Source organism: Calypte anna, chromosome 27 (genome assembly GCF_003957555.1).
Source record: "Calypte anna isolate BGI_N300 chromosome 27, bCalAnn1_v1.p, whole genome shotgun sequence".
NCBI lineage: Eukaryota > Metazoa > Chordata > Aves > Apodiformes > Trochilidae > Calypte > Calypte anna.
The window spans coordinates 2,613,500-2,631,597 of record NC_044272.1 but is presented as its reverse complement, the minus strand read 5'-3'; the positions used below and the strand labels follow the sequence as shown (position 1 = coordinate 2,631,597).

General features: G+C 47.5%; 1 protein-coding gene across 8 annotated transcripts in view; it reads left to right on the top strand.

Moving 5' to 3' along the window:
* TLK2 (tousled like kinase 2) overlaps nucleotides 1-11,729 on the top strand; it is a 47,198-nt gene extending 35,469 nt beyond the window's left edge. For all 8 annotated transcript variants that reach the window (XM_030465850.1, XM_030465855.1, XM_030465853.1 and 5 more), the window contains 7 exons: nucleotides 1,671-1,762; nucleotides 3,399-3,488; nucleotides 4,388-4,557; nucleotides 5,937-6,075; nucleotides 7,149-7,260; nucleotides 8,132-8,239; nucleotides 9,047-11,729. In XM_030465850.1, the coding sequence (XP_030321710.1) occupies nucleotides 1,671-1,762; nucleotides 3,399-3,488; nucleotides 4,388-4,557; nucleotides 5,937-6,075; nucleotides 7,149-7,260; nucleotides 8,132-8,239; nucleotides 9,047-9,220 (885 nt within the window). In that variant the 3' untranslated portion in view covers nucleotides 9,221-11,729. The remainder of the gene's footprint in view (nucleotides 1-1,670; nucleotides 1,763-3,398; nucleotides 3,489-4,387; nucleotides 4,558-5,936; nucleotides 6,076-7,148; nucleotides 7,261-8,131; nucleotides 8,240-9,046) is intronic.
* Nucleotides 11,730-18,098: the final 6,369 nt, after the last annotated feature.

Below are 18,098 nucleotides of genomic sequence, written 5' to 3'. Positions count from 1 at the left end.
CAAGGGTTTTTTTCTTTTTCAGATCTACAAGGTTTGGTTTTTTTTCAGATCTGCAAGTTTTGGGGTTTTTTTTCAGATCTGCAAGGTTTGGTTTTCTTTCAGATCTGCAAGGTTTTGGTGGTTTTTTTTTTCAGATCTGCAAGGTTTTTTTTTCAGGCCAGAGAAGCAAACCACTTGTTTCTTCAAGTGCTACACACAAATATGTTAAGTAGCAAAATTATAGTGAGTGGCACAGCAAGCCTGAGCATCACTGTAAGAGAAAGTAATTCCAAGAAAAAGAGCAAAGCCTTCATTTTCTAGGGGTAGAAAGTGCTTTTTTTTTTTCTTTTTTTCCTTCATTTTATCCTCTGAAGTAGCAGACTGGGTGTGTGTGGGGGTGTGTGTAGTCCTGGGACTTCTTGAAACTGAGGATTACTTGTTTGTCAGCACTCTTGCATGGCCAAGATGTGTGATACTTTGATGCTTGCTATTTGACTGCTGTGCTTAAATCCTTTCCAGTTCTAAATACTTCCCTATCTGTACCCACTAGTTCTTAATTCATGTTGAATTTGGCTAGAATGATAACAGCTGTGCCAATGCAAAGATTGGAAACCTCACAGTGATTTAGGATTTTGATGCAGCACAACAGATTCCTAAACCAAGTTGGGGGGAGTGGGATGGGGGCTGGACTGCTCAGGTAGTGAAAAAAAAATTAATAAGTGTGGTAAGTTCCCTGAATTGCTCTTTGGAGGCTTTGCTAAGCACAAAGCTTGGACTAGATGATCTCTGAGGTCCCTTCCAACCCGGCTAATTCTATGATTCTATGATTCTATATGGCTCCAGAGATGAAAGCAAGAGGGGATGAATGCTTAAGAGTTGCACTCTGTTATTAAAAGAAATTTTATTCATTATTAAATTAATTCTTATTTATTATTAAAGAAATGCTCAGCCCTTCTTCTCCAGGGTCTTGGCCAATGAATTAATTAATCATTAGGAGTTGAGTGTCCAACTTTTGAGGTGGACACACTTTGTCCTTAGCTGCTTGCATTCAGATTTTGCCACATCTTAGAAATGATTACCTGCTGCTGCTCTCAGACAAGGGAAAAGATTTCTGCATTTCTCTGAGAGCACAATTGCAGTGGTTCATTCCTTAAACCTTGCCTAAACAGCAAGAAACTATTTGGAGAGCAAAAATGCAGCCCAGGATTTACACAGTTCTGCTATTGAATTCTCTGGCTTCTAAATAAACTGAAATATTAAACTCCAAAATGGAGAACTGTGCTACCAGGGTGATTGAAAATCATCTGTATGGTTTGGATTTTATTTTTTTTTTTGCACTGAGAGTAGAAAGTTATTTGGGAATGAATAATGGCAGGGTCTTTCCCAGTTGATTAACTAGATTTTTGGTAATTTGGCCTTTCTGAGCCCACTGGTAAAATGTCAGACTTTCATTTCTTAGAGCCTATGGGGAAGGTCAGATCAAAGCCCAGAATATTCAGTTGTTTTCAGAGTTGTTTGGTTTCATTAGTGAATTTAATGACATCAAAATGTGGGCTTGTTCTTCACTCACACTATGTTGTAATGCTGATTTCCTGGGTGGGGATATTGGTTTGTTAGAGCTTGTCCTGCTTTTGCAGTATTCACTGGAAGTTGTGATTCCTACTGATTTTCAGCTCTTCTCTCTCTTGCAGGCATTTGATTTAACAGAACAAAGATATGTAGCTGTGAAAATCCACCAGTTAAATAAAAACTGGAGGGATGAGAAAAAAGAAAACTATCACAAGTAAGTAAGGCTGGGAAGCAAGCAGCCATGTTCCCCAGGGCCTCCTGGAATGGTTTAACCAGTGCCTTGGATGGTTTTTCTGTGTGCAGATTATTTTTTTTTTTGCCACATTTCCGGGTCCTGCACTTTGGCCACAAGAACCCCATGGGGAGCTCCAGGCTGGGCACAGAGGGGCAGAAAGGGAGCTGGGAGTCTGGATTGCCAGGAAGCTGAAGAGGAGCCAGCAGTGTGCCCAGGTGGCCAAGAAGGCCAATGGCATCCTGGGCTGGCTCAGGAAGAGCGTGGCCAGCAGGTCCAGGGAAGGGATTCTGCCCCTGTGCTCATCCCTGGGGAGGCCACAGCTTGAGTCCTGTGTCCAGTTCTGGGCCCCTCAGCCCCTCAGGAAGGAGCTTGAGGTGCTGGAGCAGGTCCAAAGGAGGCAACTGGGCTGGGGAAGGGACTGGAGCACAGATCCTGTGAGGAGAGGCTGAGGGAGCTGGGGGTGTTGAGGCTGGAGAAGAGGAGGCTCAGGGGAGACCTCATCACTCTCTGCAACTCCCTGAAAGGAGGTTGGAGCCAGGGGGGGGTTGGGCTCTTTTCCCAGGCAACTCTCAGCAAGACAAGAGGGCAGGGTCTCAAGTTGTGCCAGGGGAGGTTTAGGTTGGAGATGAGAAAGAATTTCTTTCTGGAGAGGGTGATCAGGCATTGGAATGGGCTGCCCAGGGAAGTAGTGGATTCTCCGTGTCTGGAGATCTTTCCAAAGAGCCTGGATGTGGCACTGAGTGCCATGGGCTGGGAACTGCAGTGGGAGTGGATCAAGGGTTGGACTTGATGATCTCTGAGGTCCCTTCCAACCCAGCCCATTCTAGGATTCTAGGATTTCCAGATCACTCTGCAGCCCAGTAGCTACTTGCAAAATTTGTGGTCAGCTTAGAAATGTTTTAAACATTCACACCCAGAGGTTTTGGGCACAAGGTTTTAAAGCCTTGGAAGTGGCTTCTCCCCTCTGGCATGGCTTAAACTCTGCTTTTGGAGGAAAGAGGGTTTTTTGTGCCCATCTTCCAGGTACTGTTCCCTGACTGCCTTCCCCTCGTTTCCTACAATACTTAATGTTTTCACTGATGACCAGGACTATGGCAGGGCCAAAAAAGGAGGTACAGGAAGCCTTTTGGTGTTGCCAACACTTGCTCTGGGTTAGATAAACTCTGCTGTGTGGCAGCCAAGCCTTTTCCACAGAGCTTCAAAGATTAAAAAAGGGATTTTAATTCCCCAACGAGTCACTGGGACAAACTAAACTGAATTAGAAGCTTGGAAGTTGAGCATCACAGAATTTTTTCTAGAACTTTCTGATTTTTTATTATTTTTTTTTTTTATTCAGCTATCTTTGACCTCTTAATGATTTATTCTGAGGTTATTTTGTTTTGGCAAGCAGTACCCTCAATCAAGAGGAGTTATTTTGTAGTAATGCCAGCATTTGAGATGCACTCAGATTCTGTGGTTCTCCAGAAGTTTTCTGCCCAGTTTTCATGCCTTTTCTTGAGCTCTCTGAATAATGTGCACGGGTCTGATTGAAGTTGGGGCTGCTGTGGGTTCACTATCTGCCCAACTTGGAATTAAATCACTTGTATGACTAATGCTCAGACTTTCCTGGTTTCAGACATGCATGTAGGGAGTACAGAATTCACAAAGAACTGGATCATCCTCGAATAGTTAAGCTCTATGACTACTTTTCACTGGATACTGACTCGTAAGTTGCTCTTTGATTTGGTTTCTCCATTTCACTAGGGAAAAAAAAAAAGGTATTTGGTTTGACTGTGTCACTGGAGGGAAAAAAAAAGGGATTTGATTTGGTTTGACCATTTCACTAGGAAAAAAAAAAGGGATTTGGCTTGGTTTGACTGTTTCACTAGAGGAAAAAAAAAAAGGGATTTGATTTGGTTTGACTGTGTCACTAGGAAAAAAAGGGATTTGATTTGGTTTGTTTCACTTGGGGAAAAAAAAAAGGGATTTGATTTGACCATTTCACTAGAAAAAAAAAGGGAATTGATTTGGTTTGACCATTTCACTTGGAAAAAAAAAAAGGGATTTGGTTTGGTTTGACCATTTCACTAGGATAAAGTAAAAAAAAAGGGATTTGATTTGGTTTGATCACTTCACTAGGATAAAGTAAAAAAAAGGAATTTGATTTGGTTTGATCACTTCACTAGGAAAAAGTAAAAAAAAGGAATTTGATTTGGTTTGATCACTTCACTAGGAAAAAGTAAAAAAAAAGGAATTTGATTTGGTTTGACTGTGTCACTAGGAAAAAACAAAAAGGTGTTTGGTTTGGTTTGACCATTTCACTAGGAAAAAATAAAAAAGGGATTTGATTTGGTCTGACCATTTCACCATTTTACTGACTTGTTAGCTGGACAAATGCCCCAGGTTGCAGAGTTTTCTGCTTCAGGATTTTAATGGGGGGATCTCTGACCTTTGGACTGTTGAGCACTGAGAATTTCTGTGCTCCTGGGCCCTGGGATTGATAAGCTGGAGGATTCTTCATTTAATATATTAACCAAATGGGTTTTCCAGATGAGGAATAGCCAAGTTTTTTGTTTCATCTCAGGTGCCTTAATTACAATAACTTTTTTTTTTTTTTGCCTTCAGATTTTGTACAGTGTTAGAATACTGTGAGGGGAATGATCTGGATTTCTACCTGAAACAACACAAGTTAATGTCAGAGAAAGAGGCACGATCCATTATCATGCAGATTGTGAATGCTTTAAAATACCTAAATGAAATCAAACCTCCCATCATACACTATGACCTTAAACCAGGTATGTTGTGCTGCTAGCTGATGTGCTTAAGGATGCTGAAAAAAGGTAATGGGTTACAACAAGCCTGGGGAAGTTTACTTGGGTCAGGCAGCAAAAAAGGAGACAGGGCTGTCTGGGAAAACTTCACTTACAAGAAGAAAAAAGAAAAAAAAAAACCTCAAATGCATAGGTCGTGCTGTGAAAAGGGTATTGTCTCCCAAAATTGCAACACAACCCAAGGAAGTAACATTCCAGAAAAAGTGGCTTCCCTTGCTCAGGAGGAGTCCTTGAACCACCAAGTGGCTGTTTGGTTTCTTCATGTTCTGCTTCTCTTCTGCTGTTGAGCTTCTGTTATTGCTTCATCAGGGTTCCCATAATTACTGCTGTCTTTCATGTTCCCATTCCTCTGGATTATTCTTTCTGTAATCATCTGCCTGAAAATTGGGTGGCAGAAGCTAACTTGGCACTTTTTGCTTTTTCTTATCATGTGGCAGCTCCCAAAGCTGAGACCAGAACAGTCCCAAGTTCTCAGGTCTGCCTTGGAATTCAGCATCTCCCAGGGAGAAAATCCTCTCCAAATGTTGTTGCAGATTTCCCTGGGTTGTTGCACAGAATCACCAGGGGATAAATGGAATCCCTCCAGTGCAGGGTGATGCATTCTGCCTCCAGAGCTTTTCTCTTGTCCAGTAAAACTCAGCCACCTCTTCCAGCAGTTCTGGCTCATCTCCCTTTTCCTGGTGACACTTCATCAGCATTGTGTAACTTGTGTGATGTGGTTTTCTTGCATCAGGAGGAGGAATCTGGACAGGAGGTGGTGCTCTTGCTCCAGCTCTACTGACCCTGTTTCTTTTCCTCCAGCTGCCAACTTGGTTGTGTTGGCTGAGCTCTGTCTGCAGTTGGCTGGAGCTGTGATTCAGCCACTGCCATCACAAACGATTCTGCTGCTTGATTGCAGACCTTGGAGCAAAGCAGTGATGATCCTGACTTCTTGAGCCTTTAGTGGGTTTGGAAAAGACTCTTGTCTAAGCACTAATTGTCCTTTTAGAGCTTCGAAAGCCACTGGGGAACACTGCCAGGAAGGAGGGAGTTTTCTGGCTTGTTGAGAGGCCAGGGCAAGTCAGGACTTCTGGGCAGACTGAGTCATAACTCTGGCTGTGTACTTCTCTCCTTAATCCTCTTTTTTGACCTGCCCTTCCAAGGGGACCTTTGGGAGGGGTCAAAAAGCATGAGCATCAAGCTCCTCTGGCTACTAGGGCTTGGGATCAGGAGACTCCAAGTAATATCAGGCCACTGGGTCATTCAAGGATGGGTAGATGAGTTCTAGCACTAGTTTTATTCTTTTTTTTTTCTTTTTCTGCTAGACCTGTATCCTAAGGGGCTGTTTTTTCCCCTCTATCTAGGTAACATTCTTCTAGTCAATGGTACTGCATGTGGAGAGATAAAAATCACAGATTTTGGACTTTCCAAAATCATGGATGATGACAGCTACAACTCTGTTGATGGCATGGAACTGACATCTCAGGGGGCTGGTACTTACTGGTAAGCATTCCCTGGGGCATTTACAAGTTACAGATCAAGAAGAGTTTACAAACAGCTCTGGATTGATGTCAGCTCTGTCTGTGCTGCCATTGTTGTGGCAGCTTCCAGACAGTGGAAGTTTGAGACCTTGGAAAGTGCTCTTGTCACACAGCTCCTTTGTGGCTGGCAGCTTTTTGCTTTTCAGAGGGTTAAGGTTTGTGTGTTTGCAAACCCAAAGGGCCTGGTGAAAAAGCACTCCTGTTGTTGAGATAGTGAGCTCTGGAGTGGGACTTGGCTGCAATTTCCCAGGCCATAATGGCACTGGCTGACACTTGAAGCAAACAGGAGAATACCATTACATGTTTGGCAGTCCAGGTACAGCAGGAAGATGGAAAAGAGCATTTCAGTGAAATAAGCAGGGTGAAAAGCCATAATTAACTCTTAGGAAAGATGTAAATCTCACAGTGCTGTCTCTAATCAGAGCTTCATTTTCAGGTGTCACATAAAAGATGTTTTCAGGATCTTCCTTGTTGTCACTTTGTCACCCATGGCTGAGAGCAATGCAGAGTGTCACTGATTTTGAGATGCTGCCCAAGCTGCAGACTGTCACCATGGGCAACAGTTGGACAGGAACATTTGTTGAGGCATTCTGTGTCATCAGAGTTTTGTTCTGTTCCTAAAAATGAACCTAACTCTAGTTTAAGTGATGCTGAATGTCTTGCTAGGCCATGCCATCTGGGTTTGTGTTTTTAGACTGATGGCTTTTGGCTGGGTCTTTCTATTGGGGAATTGTTGGCCAAGCTCTTTAAACAAAAAAAAAACAGTTCTGAAGATAAAAAATGGGATTATTTTATGTGCTCTGGTGAAAAAAAAAAAAAGTCTGTACTTCAGACCCTAAATGTCTGGAGAATCCTTGGGATCATTGTTCCCAGAACTGAAAATCTTGGACCAGAGATGCCCAGGAATGGAATTAGGGTCCTTTTGAGTCTCACACCAGTGTCTGATCACAGAAGTTTGTTCCTTCCTTTTGAAGAAAAATGATTGAAAGCATTTGAGATGCTGCTTATAACCTCTTGTCACTTCCTTCCAATCAGGTATTTACCACCAGAATGTTTTGTGGTTGGGAAAGAACCTCCAAAGATTTCAAATAAAGTTGATGTCTGGTCAGTGGGAGTCATTTTCTATCAGTGTCTCTATGGCAGAAAGGTAAGAAGAGATTTTTCACTCCTTTCCTACTGATTACTCACAAACCTTTTAGGAAGCAGCCCTGGTTTCTGCTTCCTTCAGGCTTAAAACATTCTTCCACCTCAGCTGCAATGCAGAGTGTGTTTAGAACTTAACATTTCTTTAGGAGCAGTGTTCTTCAGAACTCTCTCCTCTGGGCATGTTCTCACTGAGGCCATTATGGGCAGGAAAAGTGGATTTTTAAGGAATTCTTGGTCTGGCATCTTTCTGTGATGCTTTCAGTGCACTCAGTGTTTATCAAACCTGATGTTGCAAGTGTGTTAGGAAAAAAAAAAAAGAAAAAAAAAAAGGTAGTTTATGGGATTTTTTAGGGTTTTTTTGGAAGGAGAGAGTCTGGATCAGGAAAAGGTGATTTGTCCTGAGAAAAGGTAATTTGTTTCATGACAGCAGAAGAAATGGGTTGGGACAGGAAGAGGATTCCATCAGTTCTTGTTTGGTGCTTGGTAACCATGTGACAGACACGTGGTGTTGCTCAGAGTTGTCAGGCAGATAAATGATGGAATCAGCCCAACAGATTGAAGCTCCTGTCAGCCTAGATGGATGCAGCACCTCGTGCTTAAGCTGAGATCTGGAAGCAGGTAGAGGATTCCTCCAGTTTTGAGCTGGAGACACCCCAGATATGTTCCAGCTTGCTCCCTTTTTTTCAGTTTAAACATGGGAGCAATGTGTCCTCTTCATCTGAAGCACCTTCCCAACACTCCCAGGCTCCTTGCCCAGAAGGATGCTTGAGCCAAGTGATGATAACCAGGAGTGTCAGGGGATTTTTGAGGCCTGTCATCAACCTTTAACAACTGTCTTCCTTCTTTTTTTTTTTTTTTTTTTTTCTTGGTAGCCCTTTGGTCACAACCAGTCACAACAAGATATTCTGCAGGAGAACACAATTCTGAAAGCTACCGAGGTGCAGTTCCCTCCAAAGCCAGTAGTCACACCAGAAGCAAAGGTAAATAAATCTACAGAAGGGTTGCAACCTGCATTTTAGGATCCTGTGATCCTTGAGATCCCTTCCAGCCTTATATTTATGAGCCTGTGATCCTTGAGATCCCTTCCAACCTGACATTTTAGGATGCTGTGATCCTTGAGGTCCCTTCCAACCTGGTATTTATGATCCTTTATCCTTGAGGTCCCTTCCAACCTGGTATTTATGATCCTTTATCCTTGAGGTCCCTTCCAGCCTGACATTTTAGGATCCTGTGATCCTTGAGATCCCTTCCAACCTAACATCTTAGGATCCTGTGATCCTTGAGATCCCTTCCAACCTGACATTTATGATCTTGTATCCGTGGGGTCCCTTCCAACCTGACATTTTAGGATCCTATGATCTTGAGGTCCCTTCCAACCTGGCATTTTAGGATGCTGTGATCCTCGAGGTCCCTTCCAACCAGACATTTCATGATCCTTGCAGAGGGTTTGCTCACACTCCTTGTCAGTTGCTGGTGGCTTCTGGCAGTTCCTTCTTGATTTCCTTCAAACCACCCAGAGTTCTGTGTCTCCTGCAGAGTTCTCAGTGGCTTTGGGTGGTAATTTTTCAGGATGGAGCAGAATGCAGTGTTCTGCTCATGCTTTCTCCTGCTCAAAGATGAGCTCCTGGCATCGGAGCTGCGCCATGACCTGTGGGGAAGGGATTTCAGCAGTGGGGTTGTCACATTCCTCCAACACCTAAAGAAAGCTGTGAAAGCAAGCTATGAAAGAAAGCTTCTTCTTGCTGTCTTTCTACTTAAATCCCATTTTTCCTCTGGGCTCTCTGCAGGCATTTATCAGACGTTGCTTGGCCTACCGAAAGGAGGATCGGATAGATGTCCAGCAGCTGGCCTGTGACCCCTACCTACTGCCTCACATCCGTAAATCTGTATCCACCAGCAGCCCAGCTGGAGCTGCAATTGCATCAACCTCTGGCTCATCCAATAACAGCTCTTCAAACTGAGACACAGTAATAGGCCAAAAAACCAAACAAAAAAACACAACAAAAAAAAAAAACCAACAAAAAAAACTGCTTGAGAAACCGGCGAAAAGACTTGGAGAAAACGGCTTCGGAATAAGAGGAATCCACAAGGGTCTCAAGAAACCTGTACCAGGTGCTTTTTTTTTTTTTTTCTCTTGCTTTTTTTTCCATCCATAGAGCATGACAACATCAACTTTCATCAAGAAAACCTTCAGCATCTAGGCCAAGCCGTGGGGTGGCTTGAGGTTTATCCAGGCAATGCCCACAAAAGGGTGGCTGCTCTGAGCAAGGAGGGGAAACTCAAGAAAACACAAAAAGACATGGTTCCATGTACTGTGAACTTCTGAACATGCAGCCTTGGGGAATCCAGGACGCCGTGTGTGCTTCATATGAAGAATGTGGACTTGGGAAAAAAAAAAAAAGACTGGGCTAGTCCAGTGTTGATATTTAAACATTGTTCTTTTTCTTTTAATAAAGTTTAGGTAACATCTCCTGAAAAGCTCGAAGCACCAAGGTTCAGCTGGGGATGGTATATGACTCTTTGCCCTTTGGAGGGGAAACAAGTTGATCCTGCCTGTTCATGGCACTAGAGTTAGTGTTTTACCCCTAATTAATTTCAGTTTTTTAAAAATAACAATTTTTTGGAAGAAAAAACAGTTTTCTGGTCTCAAAGCGAAACCCATATTAGCAGGTTGATGGCAGTGTCCATTCTGTGGATGGTGCAGCTTGCTGCTCCCTTGAGGTGCCTCTTAGGAGGAATTTACCTTCTCAGGAGGGCAGTGAAGCCCAGGGGTGGATTTCTTGTGATCTGAGTGAGGTATTTCAGCTGCTGCTTCATGGTTCTCACAACGGTTGCACCTTTTTAATTTATTGGGAGGGCTTTGCTTTTCTTTTTTTTGAAGACACACCCTGCCATGCTCACCCCTTGCTCTCCTGAGCATGATCTCTGCTGGCTGGTGAAAAGGCAGGCAGTGAACAGGAAAGAATAGGGGCACAGCTTCAGGTGTGATCTGTGCTCATGCTCTGCTGTACAGGAAAAATCCAAAACTTGAAGGTTTGTTTGCTCTTCTCACTTGGGTGACTTGACAGCAAAGCTTCCTCTCTCTCTTAACACTTTCCTTTTCAAGCTTTTTAACTTGCTGCCATCACTGCATCTGATTTCAGATGAGAGGGAATGAGGTAATATTCTAGAAGGGAGCAAACACCCTAATTATTACCTTTTTTTTTTTTCCTCCCTTCTGTAATCTGCCCGGAGGGCTCTTACACCTTCAGCTGGAGTCTGCCTGCTGTGAAATGCAAACCTCTTGTCCCCTCTCTGCCTCTTTTCCCCCCCTGTTGAAGGAAGGCTGAAAACACACCCAAGAAGCACAGCACTTGAACATGTGGCAGCCAGGTTGGAGTGTTCCTAACATGTGGCAGGAGTTCAGAGCCAGAAATATTTAAAGATGCAGTGTTCAAGAGCAAGGTTTGTCTCAGGAGGGAGCTGAGCAGCCCACTGTTGGATTTCAGGGTGTTGTTTAAAAAACAGATTACCCTCTGCACACCTCCTGACCCAATCCCCAGACCACCATGGCATGAACTTGTCCTCTGAGTGGTACCTCCAAGGCTGTTCCCTCTGCTCTGGCAGTGTTGGAGCTGTTTTGGGGCATTTTCATGGCAATCCACCTCCTCTGTCACCCCTTTGGAGAGTTCTTGTCTGCTTTTTTTGTCTGCAAATCTTACACTTAAACCTGATCAGGAGCTTTATGGTCAACTGTAAAATGGAGGAGCCTGCTGGAATTAAGCAATGGAAGGGAGAATTCTGCTGCTTTCATTTTTATTACTATTTTTGTAGTGACTTTTGAGCTTTTCATTGGACGTTTTGACTTGCAGCCACGTTAAGGTGGTCTCTAAACTCTGGTGTTTGAAAACAAGGAAATAACTGCATCTTTTGAAAAGAAATAACTGCATCTTTAAATCTTCAGCCATCATTTCTTAGCCCTTTCCATCCCTGCTGCTCTATTCCAGAAGGTAACTGTTCAGCAAGCAGCACTTTGACAGCTCTACTCAGGCAAAATCAGGGTTGATGCTTCATCCCATTTGCTGAAAGGGATGATTTGATGTCTGTCCACATCAGGGAGAATTCTAAAAGGGTTTTTTTTTTCTATTCTGGTCCCATTGTTTCTTGGCCAGCCAGTGTGTGCTATCTCTGTGGGTGTGATTAGTTTTGTGTCAGATGCTTTTATTCCTGCTGTGCAACATCCATCCAGGGGCCTGGGGACAGCGTTGGCCTTTCCTGGGGCTGACAGCAGTGAAGAACCCTGGTAGAATTCTGGCTGGGACACCTACCTGGTTAATATGGGTTTCACTTCCAATAACAGACCTTATTGCCACACTGTTCATTTACTTCAAGAAAAATGTATGAAGAATTTGTAACTTCAACCAAGCCAGACTGTTTTGGCTCTACCCAACAGATGAGACATGGATATTAAAATAAGTTTTAAGAAACTGATTTGCTTGGCTCTTCCTGGTTTGCTCTTCACAGTGCAGTGGCAGGAGCTTCTCTTGGGGTGGTTGTACAGAAGTGACCCAGGACAAGGTGAGGAAAGATGGAAGGAAGGATGAAGGAAGGATGGAAGAAGGATGAAGGAAGGATGGAGGAAGGATGGAGAAAGGATGGAGGAAGGATGAAGGAAGGATGAAGGAAGGATAAAGGAAGGATGGAGGAAGGTTGCAGTCACCATCTCAGAGCAGGGAGATCTCTGGAGCAGAGAGGGAAGTTGCTGGAAATTACAACTCTTATTTAATTACTGGTATTGATCCTGGTCTGGAACATTGGGGCAGACATCCAAGGTGTGTTTTTCCCTTTCCAGTAGAGCAGCAGCTGTCTTAAGGACCTTCATGTGTTTGGGCTCCAAAAAGCCCCTTTCTGTGTCTGGCGATGAAAAATCTGCGTTGGGAGTCCCGTGCTGGGGCTGCCTGCCCTGAGACCCTGTGGCCACTGCCTGCTGGCCACTTCCAAGCCCATGGACACCGAAGCCCCTGTTCTCAGTCATGGAACCATCATTTGGGTTGGGAAAACCCTTGGAAGATCATCAGCTCCAACTCTTCCCACCACGCTGCCACTGAAGAACTGCAGGGCTGAGAAACTCCCTTTGTTTCTTCCTCCTGAAGTCTGCTGGCCTTGGAAAACACACAATGGGATATGGAAATAAACCTTGGCAGCTCGACCCTTCCAAGCCTCCTCACATCTGGCCCAAAAACCAGGGAGCTCCCAGTTCCCCCACCCAGCTCCTCTGCAGGCATCTCCCACCAGCTCTGCAGAGCTCCTGGTACCTGGCGGGTGGGATCTGTCCCCCAGAGCAGTTTTTGTTTGGCTCTAGCTGGACCCTTTTACCTCTCTGCCCCATCCCTGCATTCCCAGCTCCATCCATCCCAGCCTTGTTTTACTCCATCTGGACCCTTGCACCTCTCTGCCCCATCCCTGCATTTCCAGCTCCATCCATCCCAGCTTTATTTGACTCCAGCTGGACCCTTTTACCCCTCTGCCCAACTCTGCATTCCCAAATCCATCTATCCCAGCTTTATTTGGCTCCAGCTGGATCCTTGCACCCTTCTGCCCCATCCTTGCATTCCCAAATCCATCCATCCCAGGACTGTTCGACTCCAGCTGGATCCTTGCACCTCTCTGCCCCATCCCTGCATTCTCAGCTCCATCCATCCCAGGACTACTGAGCTCCAGATGGACCCTTTTACCCCTCTGCCCCATCCCTGCATTCCCAGCTCCATCCATCCCAGCTTTATTTGGCTCCAGCTGGATCACTGCATCCCTCTGCCCCATCATTACAGCCCAAACTCCATCAGCTGGGATAGCAGCTCCAGGGTAGGGCAGCCTGCAGGCTGGTGTAGCTCAGCTCACAGCTGGGCCAGGCAGTTGCTAACCCCCTGTTTTCAGGTTTTACTGGGTCAGCCAGAACCACAGAACCTTCCCTGTGTTGCCTCAGCAGCTTCCTGGCCTTTGGAAACGAGAAGCAACAGAAATCCTGAGCTGCAGCTTAAGGATGGAAGGAGAAAAAAAGCTGTGGCATCCTCCCCCATGGCAAGAGGTGGGGTTGGGAGTGAAGAAGAGCCCAGAAGAGGAGGAGGAGGAGGAGGAGCAGCAGCAGCTCCTCCCCAGCCTTCCCCATCCTCCACACCCATGCATGAAATCAGAGAGCTTCTCAGCCCCACTCCTCGGCCTTGCCCAGACAATGGTGTCCTTGTGGCCAAGACTTCTGTTCCTGGGGGTGAACGTGGCCAGGGGAGGACCCAACAGCCCTGAGTTTGCTTGGCCTCTCCCCCCCACCCAGGGTGATGGACATGCCTGCTTCCTAGGGATGCAGGGATAGGGCAGAGGGATGCAGTGGTCCAGCTGGAGCCAAATAAAGCTGGGATGGAAGAGCTGGAAATGCAGGGATGGGGCAGAGGGATGCATTGGTCCAACTGGAGCCAAACAGTCCTGGGATGGATGGAGCTGGAAATGCAGGGATGGGGCAGAAGGGTGCAAGGGTCCAGCTGGAGCTCAGCAGTTCTGGGATGGAGCTGGGATTGCTGGGACAGTGTGGGGAGCAGCAGGGTGGAGAGAGGGAGACTCAGGCTCACTGCAAAGATCTCCCATCCCTGCCGGAGCAGCCCCAGGGAATGCAGATGGAGGGTTTAGAAGGTGCTTGGCTCTGGTTTGCATTCAGGGCAAGAAAAAACCAGAGCTCTGCTCAGCCTTGACCTCTCGTGACCGCAGTCGTGTCGGCCACCTCCTGACCCTGGGCCTGGCTCAGCCCCACATGGAGATCAGAGCCCAAATCTCTGCTTTGTTCAGCTCCTCCCAGCTCCTGATAACCCCCAAACCCAGGGGACCCTCCAGGATTGCTGCCAAAACCCCCTCCAGGCTGAAGGATCCAGAAGGAGATGGTGATGGGCAGGGTGACAGAGGGAACATCTCAGGGTGACAACGTGGCCACTGGACCTCACTGCTCCTGCTGGAGAGAGCCATGAAGCAGGGTGGGATCTCTTCTCTCTGGTCCCATTCCCAGCATCCCCATCCTGGGCTGTGTTTCTCTCCAGATCCATCCCCTCCCTGCTCCCCAGCTCTGCTCATTTCCTCCCGAGGCGTGGGGAGAAAGTGTTTTGGGTGTTCATTTTTTTTGGTGTGTGTTTGGATTTTTTTTTTTTTTTTTCTGAAAGACAAATTTCTTGCAAACGCCTGGAATTCCTCTCCATCCCTTTCCAAGAGCCCTGGGGAGGAAGGAGAGGTAACAAGAAGGCTCAGAGGGCAGAGTTGCTCCCTGGGCAGCCCTCGGCTTCGTCGCCCCCGCGGCGGAAGGGCAGAGACCTCAGCTCCAGCCCTCCCGAGGCTGGAGAGCCCTGAAATTCCTCGTGGCAGCTCAGAGGGAGCACATCTGGTTTTCATAAATTATTTGCAGCTTGAACTTGCCTGACTTTTAAAGGCTGGAGAAGAGAGAACAGCAAAAAAACCCCAAAACAAAACCAAAAACAAAAAGAGCCCCGAAGGCCTCAGTGTGGGGAACCCACAAAGGGACACCCCCCCCCCTCCTCCTCTCCATAGGGACCCTCGTTGGGGGGTTGGGATGGGGTTTGTGGGGAGGGGGTGTGAGGCTGGGATTGAGCCCCTGGAGAGATCCCAGGAGCTGGCCAAGCCCTGTCTGCTCCTTGTAAGAGCAGAGGGGATGGGTCAGTTTGGAGGCAGGGAAATGGCCCTGCTTTTTTGGCCAGGATCCTCCTGCCTGGGCTGAGCTTAAACTTTGTTTTTCCTGTGCTCAAACAAACTGCAGAGCAGGGCAGGGGACGTCCCCAGCACCCCCTGACACCACCCATTCTGAACCCTTCCCTTTGGAGAAACCAAACCCCGGGAGCATCAGCATCACCCGGGACCCCATGGCCACTGATGGGGCCCTGGAGGAGCTGAGCCCGCCCTAAGCAGCTGAGACCCCCCAAGGAGCTGAGACCCCCCTAAGGAGCTGAGTCCCCCTCTAAGGAGCTGAGACCCCTCCCAAGGAGCTGAGACCCCCCTAAGGAGCTGAGACCCCCCCCTGAGGAGATGAGACCCCCCTAAGGAGCTGAGAACTCCCAAGGAGCTGAACCCCCCTGAGGAGCTGAGACCCCCTCCAAGGAACTGAGTCCACCCTAGGGAACTGAGACCCCCTAGGGAGCTGAGACCCCCCCTAAGGAGCTGAGACCCCCCCAAGGAGCTGAGTCCCCCCCCAAAGAGCTGAGACCCCCCCCCCAGCATCTCTAGGTTTATCCTTGGAGGGAAAGGGACAAACACCACTTGGGGGTGGGATGGGGGAATCCCTTGGGAAGTTACGGGATGAGGGAACCCCTTGGGGAGCTATGGGATGAGAAGCTAAGTCCCACATCCCATTAGCAACTCTTATTTTCCCACCTGTGGGAAGCTGACCCATTTTCTGCCAGCACACCCCAAACCTGCAGCCAAAGGTGGGCAAAGTGGCAGGGATCCATCTCCAGAGACATTTTCCCTGATCTTTCTGGTGGCCAACTTGGCTACGAGGTGGTTTCCTCCCCATCCCACTGCATCCACTGGGACTGTCCCCATAGGCTACATTGCTTCAGCCAAAAAAAAAAAAACACCAAAAAAAAAAACACAAAACCACCAAAAACCCACAAAAAAATCCCACAACCAACAAAAAAAAAAAAAAAGAAAAGAAAAGAAAAAGAAAACCAAACCAAACACATTTATTTTCCTTTTTCCAGCTAGGGGACAGACACAGAAGCTCTGGGTGAGCCAGGATGAGCCCATTGCTCCCATCCCTCAACTCAGGAGCTCTGGGGGGGGCTCTGTCCCCTCATTTGGCAGCAAATCCTAAATCCTTCGGGCCAGAGAGGTCAGACAGCTTGGAAAGCTCCCAGGGGAAAAAAGGGAAAAAATGCATTTCCTCCAACAAGTAGCAACTCAACTGGTACTAATCTGGATTAGGAGGAGAGTAGGTGAGGAGCTGCTGGGCTGGGCTGGGGGAATTCATTGTAAGAAAGTCCTAATTACCTTCTAATCATGCAGACTCTAATTGTGGCTTCCAAACCATGGGATGAACCACGCCAGGGATGCTCCGTGGGATCCCAAACCTTTGGGCTCTGCTGGGCCCCCCCGTTAAGGTGGGATTTGCCTCCTGGTTTGTCCAAGATGGGCAAAAGGACCCATTTAGGGGAATTCCTGGCTCCCATCACATCCACTCACATGGGTGCTATCCCCCAGGAGTGGGTCCCAAGTTTTAGGGATGGGAGGGAGGATCTGGGCCATTTCCTCCTCTCACACGTGCAGCCCCTGTTGTGTCTGTAGCCCTGGAGGGTGAGCAAGGAGCTGCCTCAATTAAAAAATAATCCCTGGCTTCAAAATAAACCCCAAAACCCAACAGCCCAGATGCTGATGTGTTTAATTGGGGCCTCCCAGAGGGTTTGCATCCCCCCAGAGCCCATCCTGGCACCATCCCCAGGTCCTTTCTGCCTCACTGGGGAACAACAACTTGGTTAATTTTTGCAAGAGAGGCCAAAACCCCCGTGGCTGACTCAGATTCAGCCCCACCTCACAGGCCAGATCCTGCTCCCTGGCCATCATCTCACTCCAGTTTTGCACAGTTTTGAGGGGGGTGAGCTCTGATATCCTTAGGGATGCTCCCATGGGATGGGATCACCCCTTCCACACCAGTACAACCACATTTTAGCCAGGAGTGTTCCCACCTCAAAGCTTTGGTTGCTCCAGAAAATGGAGGAGAAGCAGGCAGGGCAGAGCAGCTGCCCCATGGTTGGGTTTGGGGTTTTTTTTGGGGTTTTTTTGGTTGTTTTTTTTTTTCTCCCAGGTTTGGGAGATTTGGGGCTTTTCTTTGGTCCAGGCAAAATGGCAAATGCTGAATTTCCTCCTTCCAGCCAAACCTCCAGGAAGGTGAGAGCAGCTCTGCAGGTTTGGTGCTGATGGTTTGTAAGCTCTGAGTGGTTTTTAACACCAAAGGAAAAAGAAAAAACCAAAAAAAACCCCAAAACTGAGCAGGAACCTGTGGTGCCTGTGGGGCTCTGGTAGCAGCAAACCTCCTGGCACAGGAGCAGCCAGCCAGAGCTGGGAAAATGCTGATTTCCAGCGTTTTTCACACACACACTGCCCTCTTGGTGTGGCTTTCAGGAGGCCGGGCAGCCCTGCTTGGAAGGGAGGTGTAAAAAAAAAAATAATTAAAATTAAAAAAGTTTTTTTATTCAGCTTTTGGATATGGGGTATTCCCACCCTGGGTGATGCTCTTTGCCCCCAGGCTCCTCAGCAGAGGACAAGGAAGATGAAACCTCCAGCTGGAAGGCTGAGACCTCTCTGGAAGGTGCAATGAGCTGTGTCCAGCCTCAGCAACCTTCATCCACAGGTGAGATGGGACCTCTGGGACCCAGGAGGATTCAGCTGGGTTGGCTCAGCATGAAATAACCTGCCCTAAACCCCCCCAGGTGCCACGGGGCAGCACCCCTTAGCTCCTCATCTCGTGGAGTGGGGGCCCACGCCGAGGTCGATGCTCACTCGTGGCACAGCAACGGCACCGTGGGTATCTCCCCCCTCCCCACTCCGGGGAACCTCGGGGGTCCCAGCCCTTCCTGGGGGGGTGAAGGGGGTGGGGATGCACTGGTCAGGCTGTCCATCCCTCTGCTTCACCCCTAAACTCCCCCCTCACCCCCAGCCCCCTCCATCACCCCCAGCTTCAACCTCCCCCATCACCACCTCCCCCCCCAAACTGCTCAGCGGGACGCGGAGCCTCCGCTCCCCCCTCCGCCTTTTCGGGCCGGTCCCAGGGGGGCGGGCAGAGCTGACGCAGTGTCTGAGGCTTCGATATTTTTTTTT